This window comes from Rhipicephalus sanguineus, chromosome 5 (genome assembly GCF_013339695.2).
Source record: "Rhipicephalus sanguineus isolate Rsan-2018 chromosome 5, BIME_Rsan_1.4, whole genome shotgun sequence".
NCBI classification, from domain to species: domain Eukaryota; kingdom Metazoa; phylum Arthropoda; class Arachnida; order Ixodida; family Ixodidae; genus Rhipicephalus; species Rhipicephalus sanguineus.
Genome location: NC_051180.1, coordinates 13,564,954 through 13,592,209, shown reverse-complemented (window position 1 = coordinate 13,592,209; position 27,256 = coordinate 13,564,954). Strand labels below are relative to the sequence as shown.

Sequence of the window (27,256 nt, the reverse complement as noted above, 5' to 3'; positions counted from 1 at the left end):
TAGTTGGTGCATAGCTGGTTAGAAAATCGTTGGCGCAAACCAAGAACAAGGACGTAGAAGTAACACGGACAAGCGCACACGGACAAGTGCGTGTATATATACGCAAGCAAAATTAAAAAAAAATTTTTTTTTGGGGGGGGGGGAGGTTCAAACCCCCCTCCCCCCTCGCTACGCCCCTGCGCCATGCGCTTCCCGCACGTTCTTTACGTCACTTATTACCCCATCATGGAACTTGGGGTCCTGACTATTCAGTTTTGTGCGTTAATGTTGGACATGCTTGCTTACAGTAGAGCATTTTTATGAGATGCGGCAAGGTAACCTAAAAGGTAATAAAACCTTCACAGGGTCCATTATGCATTCGCCTGTGTGGCTATTTTTCTATGCAATTTGTATCGACGTCCAACGTTCACTAATTAACTTTCACAAATGACTCGCTATTCACTTAATTTGGTTTGATTATGATCATATATATGCACAGTCGTGCTTTCGCTCGCTTTTGCATTCGCTCCCCTTGACGTCAGTAGGCTGAGTCACGCGAACGCCTCTCTTTTTATACTCTCCAAGCGGCCGGCGCTGCTCCGCGTCTGCTGCTAATTGTTGGTTGGTTGGTTGGTTGGTTGGTTGGTTCCTAGAAGAATGGCTCAACCCACCACGGGGAATCTGCCATGAATCTGCGGCAGTTATCTGTGGGGATAGAAAGAAAAAAAATAGAAAACGCGAAAAAGATTATTTATTAAGCGAAAAGGAGTTACATGATAGAATTGAATATATAAATAAACATAGATAAGAGAAATAAATAAATAAAGTAATAATAATAAATATATGCTTATATATTAACATATGGCGTTCTCTTCGATTCCTTTATATAATTAAATACGGCATCATATATGCATGCCCCTGTTGCAGTGACTGCTGCGCCAGAAAATCATCTTGCGATCGTCTTCTTTATCGCATATCGGTTTCATGCTTTCGCAAAGGCTTAGTGAGTCACGTGAACGCCGTTTTCTTAAATATATATATTTTAAATCACGCGTACGCCGCAGAGATGAAACTCACTACTCTTACGCCTCGAATCACAAGGCCGCGTTTCATAAGGACGCTGCCGCTGCAGCGAGCGAATCGACATTCGTGCTGCATATGGCTAACTTTTCGATGAGAAGACAATGCGTACAAATGTATGACCCGTCTGCTGACCCCTGTAAATATACGGCGCGTGCGACCGCGCGGGACCATGTCTGGCCGGTCAAAAAAAGCAGACCCTGCCGTTAGAGTCACTTGAAAAATTTCAGAGTATCGCATCTGTTTTCCACGCGCCGCCGCCGACGCGATTGGCTAACTCGCATCACGTGACATCTCGCCGCCATATCCCTTCCAAGCGCTTTGGGTGCAGGCGCGTTGAACGCAGAGCGTGACCGGACATTTAGCAGTACGACGGTTCCTAGAAGTACCTCATCGCTTTCTTTAAACGCTTCATGCAGATGCCAGAGAGTAGCTCACCAGCAGCACAACGTTGCTGGTGAGCTACTCTGTGAATCTCGTTTATTTTTATATTCCGTGTGGGAAAAATTAACGCCAAAGAGCGTCGTTCTACGTGGCTGCATAGTTGGCTGGAAACTTTGCTGGAAAAGCTCTCATGCGACAGGATACTTCACCTTTTCTGTTCGCCATGTTCAGCAATATTGAAAACTACATACGTTTCTATTTGCTGGGTTGTTTATATCTCGATCTGTTGAACAGATTGTGCGTGTATTTCAAGGTGTCACGCACGAGAGCGAAATCGAAGATTTATTAAAGTACTGGTATACCTTGAAGGCAATTGTGGCATGATCATTCGCCATTGCGCAAAACAGAAGCGTGGAACTCTGTTGATAAACATGGTATAAGGCAATGCTATTAGGCACATTTAAAAGACTTTTTTGCAAAAAAATCTTGCTAATGCTGCATTACGCCGAGCATACCCTTGCAATACTGTTTAGTGGGTGAGAAATGGTCACAGCAAAAGAAAAAAAAACAAAAAAACGGCAGATTCCACGCATTCAGGGAATCGATTTTATGCGAGCCCTAGGTATATATACATACTGTGTTGAGCTAGCATGCGCTTCAAAAATTTCCGGGATGTGCTACTTCTGATCAAAAGAACATAAAGCACTGTGGCGAGGAAGTTTTAATAGGAGTGCATTACGAAAAAAAAAATGAAATTAAAAGCAGTGCAAAATCGGAACCCCAGCTGTTTACGCGCTGGAAACGTCAACAAAAAAAAAAGTTTATTGGAACACAGCCAAATATTTGCAAATGCACTGCAACGTTTTGGATATTAAGACAAGAAATAGGAAATTAAACAATTAAGTAGTGATGTCAATCATTTTTGATGTCCTATTTTCTACGTATCTCTTACTAAATGACAACGTATTCGCAAAATAATATGCACCTTACCTACCGCACGCCGATTCGCCCGTGCGTTCGGCTGCTGGCGTTCCGAACCGAGACATAAATACGTCACGCACAACTTCCAATTACCGTATACACACACACCACTTCGATTAGACATACCACCCAGTTGAACAGCAAGCATGGTGTGCAAGCAAGGTATGCGTCAGCGATCAGTCGAAGGACGCAATGTTGAATGTTCTCGATGTTGTTCGATAATGTTCTCGAGTGCGCTATGAAGTGAACCTGAACACCGACTGCAAAGCTAGCGCAAACAGTCAAGATTCACCAAGTGTCGAAGTAAATATGGCATCTCGCACGAAGTCACTACGCTAAAAATGCAACTATGTTTACAGCTCCGGACCTAACGAAAACACCCGGCCGTGACACGAAAAGAGACCGGTGAAGCCACGAAGAGAGTTCGCGAGCACATGGCAACATTCGCCGCACGTTTCATTAGTTCCACAGCTTACCGCGCAGTCTATTCATAAATGTCGATGAGTCAAAATCACTTCTGATATCCTCTTGAAGACACACGCGCACATATTGCAGTTCCGCCGAGCGTAACACGGCATCGAGGCGAAAAGATCGGTCACTTCTCAACACACGCTAGCAACGCGCCGGACGGTCTGGAAGGGAAATGGCCGCCGCCGCACAATGTTGCCCGCGTGCAGCCTACCTTTGCGGTAAATTTTCCAGTGACTCTACCTGGATTTGGATTTGGATTTATGGCCTCACCCTTTGTAACGGGCGGGCATCAACCGATGCCCTGGCTAGGGTGGCTAGAAGGGGAGGTGTGCTGAGCGCGGCGGCCAGCCATAGGAGAGGGTGGTCCTCTTTCGCGTGATCGCCGCTAGGGCAGAACATAGCGCTGCCGTCTGGGGCGCCGTAGAGTTACTGTATATGCTACCTAAAGGTAGCATATACATAGGGTTGTTCGTTTTCGGGTAAAACCCGATTTTACCCGATTCTTGCACCCCGAACAAGTTTCAGGAGAATCGGGTTAAACCCGATTTCTCCCCGAATAAACCTCCCTGTAGCGATCTGCACAATCGTGAGTTGCTGCTAACTCGTGTTGATGCTCTTCCCCTTCTCTTCTCACCACTTCCTGTCTCCTTTGTCACCCCTTTCTCCTCTCTAATCTTTACATCCCCTCTCTCCTCTGCACGCACATGCGTGAGAGCGTACATGCACCCCCCCCACCTAAAAAAATGCTTGCAGAAGAAAGTGGGAAACACGTTTGAGGCCGGCCACGCTTCGAGTACATTGTGAACAAATTTAGGGTGAAAGAAAAGCAAAGAAATCTGCCCCTTTGCCCACTGCAGATTAGTCTCGGGTATGTGCACCTGCTTCCAAGAATTTCACGCGGAAGGGACGGGTGACCAGTCGGTGGGGGAGAGATTGAGCGACGAAGAAGCCAGCCATACCCTCCCCCAGCGTCCAACCCCGCGCGAACGCCCCTCACTCTCTCGCGCGACACGAGACGAGACGCATATCGCCATCCTCACTTAGCATTACCAGGCGCGTCTTGTGAGCGCAAAGCCACCGTCGCGGACATAAGGCGGCACCGGAAACTTCAGCGTGGAGATGGGAAGAAAACGAAAGACACTGGATGACTGGTGTAAAGAACATGAAGATCTCCAGATCGCAACGAAAGACAGTGAAGGCACCCGCACTTTAGTGTGCAAATATTGCAACACCGAGATGGTCACCGATCCAGCGAAGAAGCCCTACGACCGAATTCGTGAGCATCTAATGTCATCTCGTCATAAGAAGTTCAAGACGGCTTCCAAGGAAGCTGAGACTGCGGGAACGTCTCAGCAGACGCTTTTTGATATGTCCTGTAGACAGCGTGCGAAAGAAACTGAAGCGGACGGCGTTATCCATGACTTTGTTCGTGCCCTAGCGTACAGCGGAATAAGCATGCACCAGGCGGACGGACCGCTGGGAGACTTCGCACGCAAATACTGCAAGGCCGCGAAGACCATGCCAACAGGACAAAGACTTCGGCTGAAATACCTGAAAGAAGCTTTTCACAAGGACATGGAGAAAATCCGCGATGATATGCGAGATGTGAAAGTGAGCGTCATCGTCGATGAATCCCCAGACATCACTGGTGTGCCTACCATCAACACTCTCCTGTGCTACTATAGCCAGAAAAACGTGAAGAAGCACGTTGTTCTGGTCGACGTCGACAGGGTAAATGCATCGAACAGTTACACGGTGGCCAGCGCAGTTAGCAAGGCACTCCTGACGGTTGGCAAGACGTGGAAAGACGTTGTGGCAGTAGCCACAGACTCAGCGGAGTACATGCGAAAGATGGTTCGAGAAATCTGTCAGGCTGAAGGGATCCAAATCTTGCATGTGAAAGATATAGCACACCTTATTCATGTGAGTGTTGACCATGCCATTTCTTTACCATGCATGTCTGATGTTCGATCCGTAGTGATCAAGTTTGGAGCGTTATTTAAGCACACTAACAAGCTTTACCAAAAGTACACTGAAATTTGTTCTTCTAATGGCCTCTTTGGACCTGACATTAAGAAGCCACCTTCTGTTGTCCCGAATCGATGGCAAAGCTTCTACAAGGCACTTGTGGTAGTCGTAGAAATGTGGAGCTCGTTAACAGAACTTGCTGAAAGCTCGCATGATAGCAGCAAAGCGGAAGCTATTCGAGGGATACTTTCTGAAAAAGAAGTTGTTTATGCGAAGGCAATCTTGATGAGAGATGCACTCGGCCCACTTTTGGAAGCCCAGAAAACGCTTGAAAGTGGGAAGCTTTTGATGCCCAGCTTTGATCACCTGGTAAACGTGAAGCTGCAGCAGATTGTCGGGGAGCTTTCGGCGATGATCGGTAAAAGCGATCAGGCCAAAGCTGTTTTGTCTATGTTACCCAAGCGCAGCGCTAATTTAGTAAAAACATGTTCTGAAGAGTTCTGCACGAAACTCGCCACAAAATGGCGCTGCACTCTTGGACGGAACGTCTCAGAAAAAGAGGAAAACCAGCTAACTTTGTGGAAGTTGGGAGCCGTCCTTGATCCGTTTCAGAAGCGTCTGCTGGGGCAGTCATTTGAGGACTACCGACCTCTGTTCATGTCCGTAACCGACAATGTAGATTCCCTTAATGACGAGTTCAACCAGTATTTGCTGGAAGCGAGCCCCACAAACCCAGCTGTCGAACTAATCGAGTATTGGCATGACTCTACTTCTCGCTACCCAAGGCTTGCAAAAGCTGCACTGACATTGTTGTGCCTAGCTAATGGTAGCTGTGATGTGGAGAGAACTTTCTCCCAGCTGAGATATGTTCAACGACCGGACAGATCTCGAATGGAGACTGACATGTTGCGCATGCAGATGATAATGTATGTCAACAAGGACGTGTAAAAAATCGATGACCAGATTTTCGAGAATAAAATGTATAATTTCTAAGAGTCAATGTTTACTGATTCATTCATTTTCAAACACCACTGATTCATTTTCAAACAAACACAAAATTTCGGGTAGTATACTGTATTTGCTATAATACTCTGGTGTCTGTCCCAATTACCAGCTTGAAACACCAAATTTAACGTGTTATACTTAAAAAGCCCGTGATACGTTTTGATAAGCTCAGTGTAAGTTCTGATAAGTACAACCGTATATTTAACCCGAAAAAACCCGAAGTAAGGAATGGTTTCGCAAAAAAAACCGATTTTTCCCCGAATATCAGTTTGAAAAATACCGCCCGATTTTTACCCCCCGAATTTGAAAAAATATAAAACCCGAAAACGAACAACCCTACATATACAGTAGACAGTTATAGTTTAGCGGGTTTAACGGAATAGCGGGCTTACCGGAATAGCGGGATCGAAGTGCGCATGCGCAGTACCGTAAACGACCCGTAGCGTTTACCGTACGCACGCTATTTTTCAGATTTAGCGTTAGCGTGTTTGCGTGGTTAACGTAGTGCACGTAAAACATGGCGGCGGTTTTGGACGCCCGCTTCGAACTGAATTTAGCGTTGATGTGGACGGATCCACTTCTTTCGTAGCAAACGACTGTGCGAAATGGCTTCGCTTGCCTTCAGGTAGCTTCGACGACACGGTATTGCGGATAACTTGGCGTAGTTTTTGAGACCGCTTCCCATTTCGAACGTCCCTAGGCCTATCAAGAAGATCGGTGTAAACAAGTCTGCAACATGAAAATTTTCGCTTTTGGTGCTTAGTTCATATTTATTTACTTTTATTTTCACCAAAAAGAGGAGTAATATTGCTGCGTGCGGGGACACAGGCGAGCATTCTCGGTTTTGTTCTTTTCACTTTTTTTAATGCATTCAGCCTTCGCTAGGTGGCGCCACCGTCCCGGCTTGGGCACGTAAACGCTATCCCGCTGAACTAAAACATTCTTTCCGCAACCAACGTTTGCGGCACGGTAACGCTATTCCCTTAACCCCCGCTATCACGCTAACGCTAAACTATAACTGTCTAGTAACTCTAGGGCGCCGTCAGCGTTTCCGCGGAGAGAGGCCAATCCGGCTGTCAACGCCTGGCCGGCGGTTTGTAGTTGTGTAGTTTGCTGCGAACTGTTGGCGCGTGCTGTCGATTCATGAGTGTTGTGTGCTGGCAAAGATGCCGTCTACCTCAAAGAAAAAAACTGAGCGTTGGTGCTTCGTGTGATTCCGGCTACAGGTCTTGTTCGGAAAAAGTGCCCTTTTCCGTGCACCGACTTGCCAAGAACTGTTCTTGAAGTGGGCATGCGCCATTCCGAGGGCTGACAAACCGCTAGAACTCAAAGAAATGAATGACAAAAAAGTCAAAAGAAGAAAGCCTTGTGTGATGTGAGGCAAACCGCGGAAACCATCAAGTGCATTCTGTTCTACACAATAAAGTTTCTTTACCTAGTAACATGTTGCATTTATTTATTTGGCCTGAAAAGCCTGAAAAGCGTGCTGGTGTCGATGTAGTCTTCTCCGCCCCTAACAAGCTTTCAAAACTATGTTTGCTTGTTAACGCTGATGGCAACAAAAAAAAGAAGGATGCGCCAAAAGACATGGGGAGCGGTTTGTTGACTGTGAAGAAGGTATACTCTACTCGCTGCCCTTGAGCTGCGGGAAAAGATATATTGGACAATCGGGTAGATGTCTTAACGATAGGCTCAGGGAGCATAAGAATTTGGTAGGAAAGACATGCCATATCAGGCCACTTGTCAATGCACTGCAGGACTTGCGCATGTGAACCACTTTTCGGGCAGTGCTCGGTAATCGGAAAGGAAAAGGATAAGCTGACACGTGAAGTGATTGAAGCGTACGAAATTGATAGCCAAAAAGACAGCTGTGTGAGTGCTCCCACTGTGACCCTCTCCACTAAGGAGATAGAATTTTTGAACGGTAACATGTCTTAGGCCGTGTGCAAAATAATGAGTGTTAGGTTTGTTGTAACTTTATCTCGTGTTGGTGCTGTGCCTAATGTTGCTTTCATTGGCTCAAAGTGCGCATATAAGGTTCCTCCTTCAGAGAATAAAGTTTCAGTTGCAGTTCGGCGCTTCGTCCTGTGTTTTCTTCTGTTGTCCCCGTCTTTGTGCGCTGTAGCCTTTAAGATGCAGTACGAACTAGCCCACCAAGCCATACTTGTGAACTGAAAAGCCAATTGAGCCTGAAAAGACTACCGAACGCTGTATTACCATGTATGCCATGGTTTAATCCTGATTTGGTTGGCGTGAATCAAGTTATCTGCCTTCGCACGTAATGAGGCGCACGAATAAAATGATCAGAGCGCATTGGAGCATAACTAAGCCACCAGGGCCGTAACTAGGGGGGGGGGGGGGGTGAGGGGGTTCTGACACCCCCGAATTTTTTTCATGCTTTATTTATTTATTCATTTATTTATCATAGTACCCACAGCGCCCAAGGGCATATTACAGTGGGGGGAAGAATACAATATTTCGATACAGAATACAGATTCCAACATTTCAACATCACAATAAATGCAATTCACTGTCAACTTACGTAGCGATACATGGGATATACACAATATTAATCGGGTTCATAGTACAGTTTTGTCCTTACAGAACCGCGCGACTACACTACTGGAGACCCAGCAGTGAACTTACTTCATGTGAAGTAATTTCTGCTACTTCAGGAGACAACCAATTCCACTGGCTTATCGTCCTGGGAAAAAATGACATCCTAAATGCGTCAGTCCGGCAGCTTATTTCCTTGATCTTATTGGCATGATGTAATTGCTGCGAAACGTAATCCCGTTTGTGAAAGTATCGCGAGGGGTCCAGACCTGTTCGGTTATGAAATACGTTGTGAAAAAGTTTCAACCTCAGATATTCCCTTCGTTTGTATAGAAGTTCCCAACCAAGCCTTTCTTTTGCTTTTGATACACTGAAATTCCTGGTATAGTCAGAGCAGACAAACCGAACAGCTATGTTCTGAATTCTTTCTAAATTGGACACGTCACTGATCCCACACAGCACAAGCAAAATCTCAGGTAGATCGAACGTTAGACATGTACAGTTGAGCCTTGGCCTCAAATGGTAACTTTTTTGCATTTCTGCACAGGAAACCTAGCACACGCCCGTCTTTAATTGTGACGTGATTGATGTGACAGCTCCAGGAAAGGTCCGGTGTGAAATATACACGAAGATGCCTTGCCGAGAATGGAGAACGGCCACGTTCGCTGACGGCGCCCCCGACGACAGCGCCGCCCCACGGCATTCACGCGAATCGCGGCCAACTTTTGCCGCCCGGTCATCACACCTCCCCTTCTAGCCACCCTACCCTGGCCTAAGGACTTAAAAAAAAAAGAAAGAAAAAAAGAAAACGATAGCGCGTACACATAAGTGGCTACACACACATCTAACCACCACTGTACATGCACATGTTCAACAAGGAGAGCTTCGACATGTCAATGCGCGCACCTTTGTCCACCACTCACTGAGTCGCTTCTTGGTCGTAGCATCGTAGCATGAAGGACTATGGTCGTAGCCACTCCGCCACCATCAGGAGCGTCGTTGGGCGAGAAGCCAAGCGCCTGCTGTAAGGTGGTGCCATCTGTAGGTGCTGTTGTGAGGCCCTCGCAGTTCATGACCAAATGTTCGATTGTCTCCTCGTCGGCACCACATACACGGCACATTGCATCTCCCACGCTGTCATCAAAGCGCCGGCGATATGCCAGAGTTCTGAGAGCGCCGGCTCGTGCTTTGAAGAGGAGGCTGCTGGCTACACTATTGTCGAATAGAGGTTCGACATGGATCTCCTGTTTGGATTCCCTGTAGATCCTCAGTGTACTCTTCTCCTCCATGTCTCGCCGCCAAGTGTCAGCCTCCGTCATTCGCACTTGGGTCTTAACTGCTTTGGACCACTTACGCTCGGTGTCCTCCTGCACAGGGCTAGCCGTATTTCCTGCTGAGGTGCTGCAGTCTTTTCGACCATCTGGTGCGGATGCCGTTGCGGTGAACATAATCAAATATTCGCCGTGCCCAGCGATGTGGCTGCATCAGGCGCAACCTGCCTTCGTAGGACAGCTTGCTCCGAGCTTCCCGCGCTTCGAAACAGGACCAACCCAGGTCACCCTGGACTGCCTCGTTGGCAACGTTGCCGTGGCACCCCAGAGCCAGTCGTCCCACGGCGCGCTGACTGCGTTCAAGCCACTCCCGGGTCTGCGCAGCGGGGCAAATCACTGCATTAGCGAAAGTCAGCGCCGGCACGTGTACCGCCTTCCATAGTTCGCGCACCATAATGGGGCGGTTGAAACCCCACAGGCACCTCCTACGGAGTACTTGGCCGGCCCTCTGGGATGTTTGTCTCAGGTGCCTCTCGTGGTTTGCTGTATAATCTACTTGTGCCCAGAAGTTCACCCCGAGGTATCGGTACTCAGGTGCTTCGGGCAGCAGTCCTCCACCTGGCAGTGTCAGCAAACCAGGAAGCCCCGTAGCCTTGCAGCGCCGTAGCCTTGCAGCGCCCCCTCTGGGACCCCTCCATGCGCTTTTCGCGCGGCGAATACGGCCGGCGCGTTTCCCGCACACGCTTTCACTCGCAGAACCTACGACGCGTGGAGGTATGTTATCGATTAAGACTTTATACGGAACCTCACTGCGGCGGACGTCGACGACGACGGCAAAAATGCGCCGGGAGTGTCTATATATAAATATAATATCGCAGTTAAAAAATGTTGCAGTGGCTTAGCTCGGCTATGCCAGGATACCGTAGCGTTAGCAAAGGTTCAGCTGATTGTTCTTAGCTTTCCTGATTCTCTAGGATTAGCTTGATTATTATGCTTACTGCTGCACCAATGACACACACATGGTATACATTTTATGTAGCACATGTATATTTATTTTGCCAGGCAACTACTTCGGGATCCGATGAGTTAAGCTTCTCCGCTCTTCTGCGCCGTTGAGCAGCATTTGCGCTCTCCTTTTCCATGGCTAAATCACACTGGCAAATGCCAGTCAGAGGCGCTATCAAGCGGCTCCACGGCTAGGCCAGTGTAGCTAACGCTAAAAAAAAAAAAAAAAGAAAAGAAAGCGCGCGACCTGCGCGTCCACCTAGTCCTTTTCCGGCGTTCGCATGACTAAAAAAAATTGAGACTAAATACCACGGAACCAGGCCTTAGGGTGCTATTCTGGACATTGTCAAATTCCACCATGTTTTTTAATTCCTCCATTAGTCAATACTGATTGGTCCAGATAGCTGCTGCGGCATCTCTGATTGGCTTAAAATGCCGTCATTACGAAATTTGTCAATATGGCGGAATTTTACAGTAGCACCCCTAGTCTCTGGCAGGGAAGGGTAATGCCCCTTTAGGGAAGACCGAGAAAATATGCCACAGTAGAAAAGGCTAAAGCACCGTCTGGAGGAAGTGGTCATGGATGAAGCTGCGCCAGCGGTCCGACGAGAGCACTATGCGGCCCTAATGTGACACAGGCATTCTGGGAATGCAGAATTGATGGAGAGAGAGGCCGCTGCCGCAATGGCAGATTAGCAGAAAGTTCTACAGCAGCAAAAAAAAAAGACAAAAAGAAGCGCGCGTGGCAATATGATATGTGACTTTCGTTTGCCTATTCCTGAGCAACGCTTGAATGTAGCTTGCTGAATCATAGGAATACAAATGTAATGTTTATTAGACTGCTATAAAAGCGGAGCCAACACTGGAACCACAATTGATGTTAACCCGACATGACGGCTCTACTTATGTAGTGTTTATTGCTTTGGTATAAAATTAGATAGCCAGCACTACAACCACAACTGATGTTGCACCGACATTACGGCTGCATAGGGTCTTTTTCCAAAGCAGTTTCTAGATGGGTTGTAGCTCTGTGGTAGAATACCTGACTGCCACGCAGAATGCTTGGGTTCGATTCCTGCTGCAATCCTAATTTTCATTCTTTGCATTCAGATCCACGCTGCCTATGTCGATTTTTCTTAACGCTCTCGCATTTAAATGACTAATGTCTGTTCTCGTCGTTTCTGGGTAAATATAAACTGTCAATCACCTGTGGCTTATACCCATTACCACGGCCCGTGGTATACGGGTATGTGGCACATATGTCTGAAGAAAAGGGTTTGATGACGTACGCGACAGGATTTTCACGTTATTCATGTCATGACCAGAGAGTCAAAACCACTTACAGGTTCGATTCAAAAGCGAAGCATTCGACGACAAAATATTTATAGACAATAACAATCAATAGGGGGTGAGAAGTGCGGGCTTCTTGTTTTTTTGTCTCTTCTGTTTTCAGCGCTTTTTGATTCCCAGTCATCAACGTGGGTCAATAGATATGGGCTTTAGAGCTTTCATTCTTTTGGCACTTTGGGGGTCCTCTTTGTGACGAAGGCGTGTTGCTACATATATGTGTTTTTTTTTTCCAGACAATTTCCTTGGCCTTGGAATTGTTAGCATTTCGGAACTTAGAAGAGTGCCCAGTCAACGCCAGATTATCACATTACAGTCGAGGCCTTTGGAGTATGACAACGTTTCAGGCTCCCTGACAGTAGAGGTAAGGCGTATGTTCAATTTATTATTGATGTGAATACAAAAGAGACCTGAATAAGCTATGTAAAGCTAGGATGGAAACAAAGGCAGGCGTATCAGCCCTTGCTGTGTGTGCTTTTAGTAAACTTAACAGTTAGAAGTGACTTCCAGTTGGTGGGTTAAGCCACTGGGCTCTTAACACCGACTGCAGCATGCGCAATCGAGTGCACTCAGACACGACACCTTTAACGATAACTTAAACGCATAAATAGCAATTTAAACAACTGCTTTTGGGTACACAATCATGCAACGAACACGACCATGCTGCCACCTGACAAGCGTAACGTTGCTTCCGAATCCGCTATCGTGTTTCGCGCGCTTCGTTAAAACGATTAAAGTGAACGCGGTATTGTGGACAGACGAACCGCTGCAGTTTATGATCAATGACAATGAGCTCAAGGAACCTGACGCGCAGATGCAACAAATATTTAATCTTGGATGCAAGCAGATATTTGCACTGCTACGATATGTGTGCAGATGCCTTTTCTGACCTGAAAGTACCCAATATGTGCGCTGAATCAAGGAAGGGAACGCAAGGTACAGGATGTTTGTATGCATGGAGGAAGGAAAAAGAAAGGAGGGAGCACTACGTCACGTGATTGAAGCCCACCGTATAGGCCCCACACGTGATCAAAACGTCAAAGTGCGCGGTAGGTTTTAGCACTGCCGGCGGCATTCTGTTTTTGAATCTACTCGGTGATATGGTGGATGCGCCACCATATCCATGAGCCGGTTGGTCTGCGCCGAACAAGCGCGCTTCGATTAAAAGCTACCGGGCGCCATGTCCTGAAGTCTCGGCAAATCACATTTCTTACATGATCTTGACGCAAAAGGTCACGTGTTGGGCCGACACTGCTGGTTTCAAAACGGGTTGGCTTGCCAAGGCTGGCTGTGTGACGTAATGCTCCCTCTTTTCTTTTTGTTTCTTCCATGTTTGTATGCCTCAAAGGGTACAACTTTGAAGTTTGTTTATGCTCTGATTCACTCTCCACGATTTCCTTTACTAAGCAACTACATCACACCCACTAAACCAACATCCACCAGACGTCATCATGGGCTCAATATGTCTCCTTTTCATCACTGATCTAATGCGCATAAATAGTCTCCGATTCACCCTCCACGATTTCCTTTGCTAAGCAACTACATCACACCCGCTAAACCAACATCCACCAGACGTCATCATGGGCTGAGTATGTCTCCTTTTCATCACTGAACTAATGCGCATAAATAGTCTCCGATTCACCCTCCACGATTTCCTTTGCTAAGCAACTACATCACAGCGACTAAACCAACATCCACCAGATGTCATCATGGGCTCAATATGTCTCCTTTTCATCACCGAACTAATGCGTATAAATAGTCTCTGATTCACTCTCCTCGATTTCCTTTACTAAGCAACTACATCACATCCACTAAACCAACATCCACTAGACGTCATCATGGGCTGAGTATGTCTCCTTTTCATCACCGAACTAATGCACATAAATAGTCTCCGATTCACTCTCCACGATTTCCTTTGCTAAGCAACTACATCACAGCGACTAAACCAACATCCACCAGACGTCATCATGGGCTGAATATGTCTCCTTTTCATCACCGAACTAATGCGTATAGTCTCCGATTCACTCTCCACGATTTCCTTTACTAAGCAACTACATCACACCCACTAAACCAACATCCACCAGACGTCATCATGGGCTGAATATGTCTGCTTTTGATCACCCAACTAATGCGTATAAATAGTTTGTTTGTCCACACTATTGAAATATGGAACGCTTTACCCAGCCATGTTGGATCTTTGCCGCTTGCTGAATTTGTTTTGTGCGTTACTAACCATTGATCTTCATGTTCAGTACATTTTGTGTTGTTTTGCAATTTTTGTATTTGATACCTCCACTCCTGCGATAGCCCTTCAAGGCTGCAGTATGTTGAAATAAATAAATAAATAAATAAATAAATAAATAAATAAAACTGTTTTTAGAGTGTAGAGACCTTTCGACCGATCGACATGCCGATTTAGTGACTGAACGTGGCCGAAGCGCTACAATTCCGCAACGTACCAGTCAGTTCTTCGTTCAGACGGCGAAGACTTTTACCTGGTCTCCAATTTCGCGATAATTGATTACATTTTATCACCTGAATTGTTCAATGCAACGCTTGTGCTATATGGATGGTTTTCCTTAAGTATCCTTGATCGAGGCTTTTTGTCAGAATATGTCAAAAACGCCATCAGCAGGGGTGGATCCAGGACCTGTTGTCTAGACAGCTGAGATAACAGCATTGAGGTGTGGACACACACCATTGCGATGAATATTGTATATGCAGCTTAGACACTATTGCATGCCCAATGTGATTGCGCTGCCTGTTGCTTTCGTGTACATAAGCCTCCTTTTCACAGTGAGTGTGGTTATGAATTATATATATAAAAGTTTGCATCAGCATATCTAATTGTGTGACCTTTCTGTTAATCATAGTTCCTCTACATGGAGGGATCCCAGATTCCAGTGGTGGCAGACTCCCAGACAACAACAGAGTTTGCTCCACACTCGCCACAAAGCCGCATTGTCGAGAAAAACAGCCGGATCACCTCCGACGGAAGGGTCATCACTACGACTACCATAAAACGGTCACCAACAACTGAAAGTGAGCGCATGTCGCTTTCCCCTTTTTACTCCACATTTTGCACCTTGAAAACTTGCCCAGAAACTCTCCAAGGTGGCCATGCGTAAACATTGTTCTGGTGGTAGGGCGGTTCAGTACCAGAGCTAGGAACCCTTGTTTAGGAGGGCCCTGCAACAATATTTACATCCAGGAAATGAACTTGCTTAGTCACTAGATATAGTATAAACCATCATGGACAACTCATAATGGCGGTAAATCGGGTTAGTTGGTTGTTCATGATTGTAAAATAACAGCGCAAAAAAACGACGGACGAACACGCAGAGACAAACAAGCACAACTATGCCAAATATTCTCCTGTTGTGCTGCTTTGCAGTCCAGTCTTGATCAAACATCTACATGCTGTTCATACTTTGAAAAAGTCCGTCGTTTCTATTTCTTATGCCTACATAGAAGCAACCGCAACATCTGCAAAGGATTCAGGAAATCGTACATTGCTTCCAGTTTGAGCAGACTTCATAATCTCCCCACTTGATTTAGGGGCCTTGTGAATAATGTATCTCTCAATGTAAATTGAGGACGACGCAGCGAGCGATGGAAAGGAAAATGATAGGTGTAACCTTAAGAGACAGGAAGAGAGCAGATGGGTCAGGGAACAAACGGGGGTTAAGGACATCATAGTTGAAATCAAGAAGAAGAAATGGATATGGGCCGGGCACGTAGCACGTCGGCAGGATAACCGGTGGTCATTATGGGTAACTGACTGGATTCCAAGAGATGGCAAACGCGTGAGGGGTAGACGGAAAATTAGGTGGGTAGATGAGATTAAGAAGTTTGCAGGTATAACGTGGCAGCAGAAAGCACAGGACCGGGTTGATTGGCGGAACATGGGAGAGGCCTTTGCCCTGCAGTGGGCGTAGACAGGCTGATGATGATGATGATGATGATGATGATGATGATGATGATGATGAATAATGTATTCTAGAGTTTCCAAGTCTAAACTAGTTCTAAAGCTTATGATACTTTCCAGTGAGGAGATGGAAAATACAGGGGTGTGTAGCACAAAGCAGGTAGGTGTGGACCTACCACATATGTCACCAAGGCATCAATGAAGGCACTTATGAAAGCAGCCATCACTATCTGTAAAAGCTGAGCTTGCTCTGCATGAGGGACCTTGCATACCTTGTGTGGTCTATTAACACTTCATTAATATACCTACTGCCTGGAGCATGTAGTTGTAAATTACATAACTATGTGTTTGCTTGCAGTTACATGTCTGTTTCTTTCTTGTCATGCAATGTCTGCCTGCTTAGTTCAAGTAGCTGATAGTGATGCAATGTAGGCTTTTCCTCTTCACTTGTATCGCCCTTAAACAGTAACAAATTGTATCAGGTGTAAGGTACATTTGCATAAGTAACATTTTGGTATATGAATTACCAGTATTATATATATATACAGTTAAGACGAGACCATCCTAGTTCATACATGTCAAGTGACATCGCTCATATTTTGGAGGATACTTAATGTATTGTATACTTTGATTCCAGAGATCTCAATGTTTACTTACAGTCCAGTTTTTTCAGATTGGCCACTGGCTTCTCTAACATGGTAAAATTAACATGTGAGCTCTCATCTTTTCGATGGCGTGGTGGTTGGAAGCTTTGGTCACTACCATGCTTTAATCAAGGCTTTATTAAGTTCAAGCTTCAACATCGTGCAGTTGCGTGAAAAGCGTCTCTGAGACAATTGATAAAAATAAAGAAGCTGAAAAGTGTAACTTCTGAATTAGAATAAAAAACAAAAATATCTTTAGCAGTTCTACTCTACTATAATGAGGAGATGTATGGTTGCATCAAAGTTAGCATTTTGCTTTTTACTTGCCTGTACATCTAGACTTGCATTGTGAACATTTTTGTTTGGATTGCATCTGCACGTTACGAGAATGTTCATTTAAGCATGCCTGTTCCTTATGGCCCATATTTGTGTAGCTAAAACAAGAGACCTCGAGTGGGAAGCTCTTCTTGCCATCGAGGAGAAACTGCGCCTCATGGAGAATCAATCATCACCTATGAAGCCACTTGACGAGTCTATGGTTGAGTTCCTTCGTAGTCAGATCGCCAGCAGCCCAGCTGATGCCATCGAGCACGTAACATCTGCGGTGACGACTTCCTTAAGAGCTGAGCCATTGTCAAATTGCTCTGATGTGAGCAAAACCATGGCCAGTGGCGAGGAAGTGCCGGTCGTTGCAGCCACTTATTGTACAACTACAAATGCCTCTGCCTGTCCTTTGGCAACAAAGGACCCTGACACGTCAACGACAATGTCTTCAGACAGCACTGACTTGTTCTCAGGGCAAGATGGCATCTCCCAGGAAGATGACGTAGCAGATGACATCCCTCCCCCTCTCCCATCCTCTCCTCCACCTGACATGTGCGACGCTGATGACAGTGCTACTGATGACGGTGTTGATGTGGACGACGCTGGGATTGATGTGGATGACCTTGTTGTGTGCAAAGTTAGGAGAGCAGTTCTCACAAACGGTTTTGATGGATCATTGGATCATACTTCCACCGAGTTTCTTGAACTTAAGTTGGTAGAAGAAGGTACAAGTGGTCTGTCCTCTGAGGAAGAGGTTGGAGCCAACGTTCGTGGGAGCCAAATCTCAACATGGAGTGGCACGTTGGGTGTGGATGGCTCAATGGTGTATGGTGGCACCCCCAATGGTGCTCCAAGAGCTGACCAAAATGGCAACATTCATCACGATGGTGAGAGTCCTCCCCCAACTCTTTTTCCAGGAAGTTTCAGAGGCCTTCCCTTCTGTCTTCTGAAAGGCACATTTCGGCGCTGGCTACTGTTCCCTTTGCGTGTGTCTGCGTTTTGTGCACTATGTGGTTGCCTGCCTTGTAGCTGTGCCTGCGTATATATGTGTGCCTCTTGTGTACTCTGCCCTGTGAGCACCTGCACCTACTCTGTCCATCCATGGCCTGTGTTCGGGACAGTGTTGTGACTGCACGACGCCTGGGTCGCATGTGGTGTCTTCTGCAATGGTGCATGTGGCATGTCTGACACTCCTCACATCTACGTGACCTTGGCCATGGCCGCCATGCCTGCTTCTGCAACTAACATTTCCACCTGCTGTGTTCACCAACTAGCTGCCTCTCAAACTGTGTCTCATTTTCCAGGGCCCGAGAAGAGGAGGTGTAAGTTTGGCGAGCTGTGAAAGTTAAATTAGTTGGCAGCTGATGTTTTAAAGCAACACAGCTCTGGAAAGTGTTTTGTGCCATGGAAGGTCAGGAATCACACAGTATTCTCACTGTAAACATAGGCTGAAAGAAGTGTCAAATATAGGAAAATATACATGCTTGCACTGTTGTGTGTATCGTGAGCATAAATTGATATATGAACAGGACGTACCTAACCAGAATGCTTGTTAGGCGTATGAAATAGCATGGAAGGTTGATGTGTAATCACTTGATAGCCATTTTCTAAGCTTGGAGTAGACCCATGTATACATTCTAGAGTCTAAATTATGTCATGGTTATCAACGCAGCTGAACCTAGGTATGGAGCAATATTAAAATAGTTTTGGAATTGTTCGCATACAAATTTATGCAAACACTACATGCAACTCAACAAATCGTGCACTAGAAATCTTAGAATAACAGAAAGCTGAGCTAGTTGATAAGTATTCATTCTAAAAGACAGGGCGTGCAAACACGGACACAACAGAGAAGTCACGATACCACAAATGCTGACTAACAACTGCAAAGGCGCACTCATAGCTGAAGAATGGTTGTTCGTTTATTCATAGCTGAAGAATGGTTGTTTGTTTATTCATAGCTGAAGAATGGTTGTTGCTCTAGAGCAACATTGGGCACCTGTAGAACTTGCATTACCACCTCTCAGAATATTCAAGAATGCACTACAAAGAAGTGGCGCTGCCATCTACAAATTTGAAGCTCATGACGCTCGGTATGCTTGCTACCTTTCCATAGCTGGCACCAGCGGTATCTTGTAGCAGGGAGTGTTCAAGAAAAAAAAAAGTTTTTGGGCTGTTGCCCCAAGACAACAACGGGCATCAAATGGTTAATGAGGTTGTTCCAAACAAGGGATGAGCCGCAAACATCTGCTTTTAACATTTTTGATAAAGAAGCTTCGGCAGCGTCGAGTCTTTTACTTGAGTCTTATGTACTGAGAATAGATTGAAAGCTGCAAGAAAATATTACAGTAAAACCTCATTAATTCGAACTCGGTTATTTCGAAATCCCGCTTATTTCGAAGGGTTTCTGCGGTCCCGTATTTTGTAATGTAAATCTGAGTGGATATTTTGAAGCGGCGGTCAGCGCCAGCCCGGTTAATTCGAAAACTTTGGGTGCCATGTGCCAATTCCCGATCCCGATTTCGCCGCAACTCCGCGGAAGCGACGGCTATTAGGAGCCACAGGGCAATGCAGTGTAGCGATATTAATGAGTGACAGTTGAAGCAACTCAGCCTCGCTGGTGCTAGCGCAAAAAAAAGTAATAAAGAAAAAAGACGCGGTCTCGTGGTCAGCTACAACGTGCGCCTGCGGAAAATAAGACATGCTTCACTGCAACACACCGGTGACACGCGGGCAGCATGTCGGATGCTTCTCACAACGTCAGCGCGTCATGATTTACCCATTCTTTTTGGGAAAAGGAAAGATAATAAAGGACGACCTGACGGAATTCATGATGTATGCGAACCTCCGATTGGCGGTTGCTATGGCAATTTGCGCACTTGCACTGCTGGCCACAGGCCAGCAGTGCAAGTGCGCTGCTGTAACGCGCAGCCTGTAACGCCTACTTCGAAAACTCAGTTCGAAAACTTCAATGATCATGTTTTCCAGCCAGAACACATTGCGGATTCCGTCACACTGGCCATTATCATATTCTTTATTTTACCAGAAAGAATGGGCGAATGGTCGCGTCATGACGCGCTGACACTGCGAGGAGCAGGTGACATGCTGCCCGCGTGTCACCACTGTGCTGCAGTGAAGCACGCCTTTTTTTCCGCAGGCACGCATTTCAGTTGATCACAAGCTTTGTTTTTCTCTTTTCTTTCTTTTTTTTTTTGTGCTGACAGCAGCGAGGCTTGCAGTTCTCCCGGGTTTGCGGCAAAAATGGGACTGGGTATTGCTGGAAAACAACCCTTGGAGCCGCAAAGTAGAAGGCCAAACGACCACCTCTGATTACTTTCAGTAATTCAAAGTTCCTTGCATCCCGCTTTTTGTATGTTTCGTTAATTCGAAAACCCACTTAATTCGAAAGTTTTTCACAGTCCCAGTGACTTTGAATTAACGAGGTTTTACTGTATCTTTATGTGCTTCAATGATTTTTAGGGATTCTATAGGATTAGTACACTGCTGTTGTTATGAAGAGAAAGTAACACTGCATATTCTTGCTGATATTTTATGAGGAATGTGTGCTTGTGAACTATAGGTTCATGTCACTGCTGTGCCATAGCAATACCCACTGTGCATAATCAAAAATTTAAGCACTTACGTACAATAGAAAGAATGCAATAATATGACTGAAATAACTAGCAGGGAAATTAATTAGCAAGGAAGTATCCAAGGCTGGCAAAAATTTCTACTCATTTAGGACAGGACACTCTTTGGTTATGCTTGGCCCGTGTGCCATAGCATCCTGCATACGATCATCATTTACAAGAAGTGGCAGTATGCTCTAGCTATAAGAGAACGGCACTATGGCACTGAATGGCATTATGTGCAAGTGCTAAAATCTTTTTGCTTTTTTGTTCGTTAGCATGGAATTCATGTGCAATGCCGTTGGTTTGTTCTTGTTTTTGTCTCTCGCACCACTCCTACATCATTTGTATTGGGCAAGGTTGATTTGGTTGGTGGCACGTTACTGTGCAGGCTTTTGTTGTTTTTGTTCCTTAATTTACTTTTTTTTTGCTTGATGAACATAACATCAACTTGAGCTGATCACGTATATGTTTTTGATGCTTATTTCACTTGAAACAGATGGAGGATCACTTGCGGAAGCAGCTCTTAAGGAACTGGAAGCCAAAAATAGGAGTCCTACAGCAACAAAGAGCACACTTATTATCCACAGCGTTCAAAGGGTGAGTGCATGCTGGCATTATGCATGACTGGAGGCACTAAGCCTAACAGGACTGCTTGTGCTTGTTACATACATGCAACACTTGGTTTTGCCAGTTGACATATATTTTTTGGTAGACTAACAGTAGCATTGGCATGCTCTGCATTTGCTGCAAAGCCGCATGGTGTGGTGCGCTGTGTTATACACTTGAAAAGCTTGTCATTAATTTGTGGCTATGTTAGCCTGTTGTGGGCAGTAGTAATTGAAGAAGATGAGCATCTGGGGGAAGTATGTTGACACCCATGACGTCAGTGCTCTTTTAAAAACAGCAGTGCAGAAACAAACACAGTGCCAACGTCTGTATTATTTCTTTCCCACCTCGTTTGTGTTTTTCAAGTTGCTCTAATGTTGCGACTACTGTACCCTTTTAATTATTTCATTGCCTTTAGCAGTAGATGTTTCAATTCTGCCAAGTGATGACGTGGTGATTATGGTGATGATGATGTTGCTACAGGCACGGTCAGCCTGGCAGACCAGAATCAACACAGAAAGATAGCTTAGTAGAGTTTGCTGTAGGGCTAGTTGGTACATGGCTGAATTTCAATCGACTGGTGCAAATGCTCGGACAGGGATGAAGAACACAGGACGTGGACAAGCACACACTCGCAACTAAATTTTATTCTTCGAAGAGCTCTGCTTCACAACCCTCAAGCATGTGTACAAGACCAGAGAAAGTAAAATAACATCATTTCTATGAACCAAATCCTATAAACCAGAAAGCTTTACTCATTCTGATAAATGGTCACGGAAGGAATGCTGATACAATGATCACCAAATTTTTGTATGTACAGAGCGTCAGCCTGTTCGCGAGCCACCTTGTCTTTACTCTTGCGCAAAATGCATGCGTTGCCCAGCAATGGTTAACATGTGCATTCCTTGCAGTGATACGGCACATGAGGTCCTGACCCATCCCTGACAGACAAGGTGTGCTGTGCTAAGTGGTCATTAATACACTCGCCAGTTTGGCCGCAGATGTATATCTTGCCGCATCTCAGTGAAATTTTCTACACAACACCAGTTGAACATTTGATGAACCGCATTTTATTCGTGTGTTCTTTTTCACATTCAGGACTCTTAGCAATAATACTCGAGCACAAATACGAGAAACTTTTCGAGGAGCTGAAAACACCACAGGTACTTTATACGTAGTAGCCACATTTTTCAAAGAATATAAGCTACTCTGTGCAGGCCCGTAGCCAGGTAGGGGGCCCGGGGAACCCGCCTCCCCACTCCCGAAATTTTTATGATACATGGTGTTTTACCGAAAATAAATAATGAAAATAGGTGTTTTTTTCAAATAGTCAAGGCTTTCAGCAAGTGCCCCCCCCCCCCCCCGAAAAAAATTCCTGGCTACGGGCCTGACTCTGTGTGTGTAGGGAATGAAATTTTCATCAAATGTATGACTGTGTTCAACAGCATTCCTTCCATGACCAAGCATTACGCTCTTATCAGGAGGTCTTTAAAATCCAATTATGAAAGGGGATGAATGCGTCCCTATTTGGCATCAAAGCTTGTATGTCTCCTCCAACAAAAAACTTGAACGCTCTTTATGTTAATTGAGTCAACAGCATTCAAATGCTGCTACTGCAATCTTCCACATGTACTTGATAGCTTTCTTCTCTATTTCATCATTTCTGCAATTCACTCAGGGCTCTGCACAATGCTTTGCTCCTTATTACACTGAGCTTTTGTACTTTAGTGACCTTAAGATTATCCATCACTTGTCTTGAATGCCAGTATTGGCATAATATAGTATCATTACCTACAACCAGAAGGTGCCACCACCCCAATCATTTATCTGATCTTGTTGACTTAGTAATGACATCTAAAGAAATCTGCTCAGCTGTGTTCTTTTTTGAGAGTGTAGAAGAAATTGGCGGGGTCTCGTAAATGTTGAAGATACGGTAAGACAGCCTTTTGAGCAAAGTTACTGCCTTCTAGCAAAATGTACAGGCATAATATTTGGCCCAGATGCTTAAAGCAGTAATTTGTGGTAACTGTGAAAATTGTTTTTCTCATATTCGGAGCGTTTTTAGGCTGTTTTAGTACACGCAAATTGTAGTATCCATGCACGGTACAGTGATATGCTAAACGGAGCCATATTTTTCTGTTAGAGCTGTGTGTGAAAGCCTGAGACACAAAAGCCTTATGCATGTGGTTTTAAGCTTTGAGTATGCTTTCTGATGTGTGTGCCCCCCTTTTTTGTATCTGCCTAAATAGGAAGCTGCCATTCCAAGCTTAAAGGTATGTTCTCATCTCTTGCATGTGTTTTTGATAGTCTTTATTAACCAACTAACACTTTAAAAACATACATGTATATATATGCGACACTACATTACATTTTATTGAGCTATGCCAAGAGTCTCAGATAAATTATTTATACAGAAAGTAGGAACATGTCACTTTCCTTGTACAATTTATGACAGCATATCTTACATTTTGACTTTACAAGGCTGTGTTCATGTGTTTTTTTTATTTTCGAAGAGAAGCAGTCAGTCTAAATCTTTCACATGCACACAAATACATTGCTGAGCACACTTCATGTATTTTAACCACTGCATTTTTATATGCCTTTTGGGCAGAATTTTGAAGGATAGCAGTCTTGGACCTAACATATAAAATAAGTCACATGACCACACTTCCGTATTGACAACCCATATCTAAATGTATAACAGCATTTATCACCCAGAAACCATCCTAGAAGATAATTTTGAGAGTGTATAAATTTCTTCTCAATGCAGCATCCGACAGAAGGTTCATTGGCTTGGTTTAAGAGCAAGTTAGCACATCAAGCGCATGCACATTAAGCGTGCAAAAACAAAAAAAGACATTCTGACATTTTTCATTTCATCTAGTCACCAGTAAGTGACCGTTCATATAGTGGAGCAAGTTTATAAACCACTGTGTTGTCCTGCTGTAACACAGTCATGCAAAAACCTCCCACTGAATACTATTCTATGTTACTAATATGTTTAGACTGTGATTAAGGAAAGGCTGAATATTTTATGCACAGAAACAATTTGGTCTACCTTTACAATAGCTTACAGCATATGTAATGATTTTGACAAGTGTACAACATGTTCTTATGAAAGGTTCTGCTATGCACCATTCATCTCTATATAGGTGAAAATCGACAAGCAAGGACATTGGCATGAGGTTTCTCAGGTACTGAGTCAAACGTGTTTCTTCACGTATGGCACTCGTTATGAGTGGCCTACTGCTTTTTCATAACAGCTTATTTTGATGCTGTGCTGTACCTTCCAATGTTACCAGCAGTGCGCTTTATTCATTTGCTGCTTAGCCTGCTTGAGTTCATAATGCGGCTTGTTCTCTGTTCTTGTAATTTATATAGTGCTGCACATCAAGAAAATACTACAGGTTAGAATGGTATTACCTATATGTCGTGTCACATAAGTATGAAGGCTTATCCTTAACCCTTTGAGATGCTATGTACACAATTGTGTACACCACTTTTATTTGCTATTTGTATAGAGTAGGGGCTAAGAAAGAGCCAGATATATTGAGGTGTGGATGAATTGAACCTCCTGCATAATAAATTTGTCTTCACTTAACTTCATTTTGCATTGTACTGTTGCATACGGTTACTTTGCTTGGAGGCACTACCACGTTCGACGAGTCGTTCGACGTGCCGCTTCCCACGAGCCACGTCTAAAGTGTAATTTTTCTTTGCTCAACATGAACATAACCGAGAACGAATTCGCACTATATTTCTAGCCTGAGATTTGATTCTGTTTATGCAAAAACAAGGCATGAATAGCTTCAGAATAAATAGATATTTAATTACAAACCAATTAGGAATGATTACTACAACACGCATAAATTAACATATTACGACATTATTTTTGTTGCAATATAATAGCGAGTGCCTTGAAAAAATGTTGTATCGATTTGACGCATTTACAGACAGTTCTTGATATGTGGCGTCTGAAAGGGTTAACAATAAAAGCTTGCCAGTGAATGTAAGCCACCTTACCAAAAAGACTATCAAGGTCACTTGCCTAAAAGCGTTAAATTATTTGTTCACAGTCAAGTGAAGGAGGTGCTTAAAGTAAATATGTAAAGAAATTTTTTTAGGCATGTCTTTATGTGACAAGAAAGAGATTTGTGCTCTCAAGAACTTATGCTGAGGGTTCTCGCAGTTTTTTTAAGGACATCAATACTCATGATGATACTCATGATGAAAGTATATAAGGTAGGCAGACATACAAGCTCAGTGCCAGTCTGTTTACACTTCTACTTCATACTTTGCTAATTTTCAACATACATTAAAGTGAAAGAAAGCACAAGTACGTACAGTATGTATGTGATGCCATTTGAGAAAGTTCTGTAACACTTTATGTTTAAGATACAAGTTGGGATGACACCACAAGAGCTCTTTTCAAAGGTCACTAACAGTTCTAACATATGTGCATGTGTCTAAATGCATGTCATGTTTTAGTTCTAATCAGATAAAACACACCGGGAACATTGCAGTGCTGATTTTGTTTTTGTTGTTTTTTAAAATGTTTTAGTTGTTACAACTTGTTTTCTGAGGCATACTAGCCTATTTTGAATTAGGATTGATCGTCAGCGCCTTTATCGCGCCTGCTGTGGGTCCTACTACTGAAAGCAGATGTAATTTAGTTAGGTCTGAAAATGTCACGAATTGTAATTTCTCTAGGTGTCCCACCTTTCATAAAGTTTAAATGCTATAAAATGAGCTGAAGGGCTTTTTCTTGTGTTTATTTTTTTCTTAGGCTGAAAACCTAAAGACATCATAACCTTGAAACGCTCTTAGCACCCCTTTCAGCTCTGATTGCAAACCTGTTTTGCCTCTTTGCAAACTCCTAACGGACTTCACAACTCTATTTGTGCAACGTTTTGCTCATAGATGACTTGTAACGTGAGGGCAATGCGCATAAAGCAGGATGGGCAAGCTTAACAAGATGCAATAAATAAAAAAATCAAGAGATGCTTTATAAATAATTACCCTCCTGCAGTATTAAAAAAGCTTCTTTTACAAAGGAGACGTGATATGCCTGAAAAGGTACAAAATGTGGTGAAGCCGTTTTGAAGTTCTCAGACTAGCTTGCCGTGAGCTCATGCATGTTGATGTCATCTGCTTGGGCGTAGTGAATTATTTTTACTGCAATATGGGCTATGTCATGTTCTAAAGGAGCCAAAGATAGAGCCTAGCTAGTCAAGAAATTCTACTGCACCGCAGTGAACCAAAATATGGAAAAATACTTCGAAATCCATGATGTCACACAGACAAGCTGGCACTTTGATTTTACTTCAGTGTAGCCTTCATTTTTTCCTTCTTGTCAGCTCCTTACCACAAATTTAAGCATTGTATAGTTTTGAAAGAAAACTTCATATCAGTCTGATGTCGTTCACATCTCTGCTTTGTGTCCCTGTAATATGTCTGACCTGCAGGCTTATACATTAATAGCACAACCAGGATTATCTTTGAAATAATTTATGCCATGGTATTCTTTTAGTTGCTTTATTTGCTGCTTGCTGCTTTGCTTTACGTGTTGAATTAGGTCTACTTGGCACTTTAGTATATTTTACTGTGGCTCTGAAAACCACCAATTCTTATGGTTGTCGTCGGAATGCAGGTGGATGACACATCGCTCTCCATTTCGCCAAGCAGCCTGCGAAAGCAGAACCAGCACTCTGGTGATAGGAGTGTCTCTTCATCATGCAGCGAAGCAGAAGGAGAAGGTAAACTTATCTTTTCATCTTTTCTCTTCAACATATAAGGAATACGAAACAAGTCACACGTAAACATGGCATGACATTGTTTCAGTTTATTATTCGTTCATACAATTATTTATAATAAATGATACACACTGTAACATAGGCATTTGCTCTTCAAGTACACTTCACTCTTCAATTACTGGTTGATTTAGGAGCAGTATTAACTTTATTTGCATTAAGACGGTTGGCATGGTCTACTTTTCACTTTGTTTCCCTAAAGCATTGTCCTCAATATATACTGTAATGTTGTAATGTTCATTGTGTATTTATGCATTGAATGAAA

At 44.2% G+C, this 27,256-nt stretch overlaps 1 protein-coding gene across 7 annotated transcripts in view; it reads left to right on the top strand.

Moving 5' to 3' along the window:
* Nucleotides 1–27,256, top strand: part of LOC119393248 (uncharacterized) — a 164,204-nt gene that overhangs the window by 115,127 nt on the left and 21,821 nt on the right. For 4 of the 7 annotated variants that reach the window (XM_049416161.1, XM_037660167.2, XM_049416162.1 and 1 more), the window contains exons 9-15: nt 12,284–12,411; nt 14,921–15,089; nt 17,054–17,830; nt 21,072–21,172; nt 23,431–23,454; nt 24,334–24,375; nt 26,832–26,937. In XM_049416161.1, coding sequence (XP_049272118.1) covers nt 12,284–12,411; nt 14,921–15,089; nt 17,054–17,830; nt 21,072–21,172; nt 23,431–23,454; nt 24,334–24,375; nt 26,832–26,937 — 1,347 coding nt within the window. The remainder of the gene's footprint in view (nt 1–12,283; nt 12,412–14,920; nt 15,090–17,053; nt 17,831–21,071; nt 21,173–23,430; nt 23,455–24,333; nt 24,376–26,831; nt 26,938–27,256) is intronic. The other 3 variants (XM_049416166.1, XM_049416163.1, XM_049416165.1) reach the window with 3 other exon arrangements.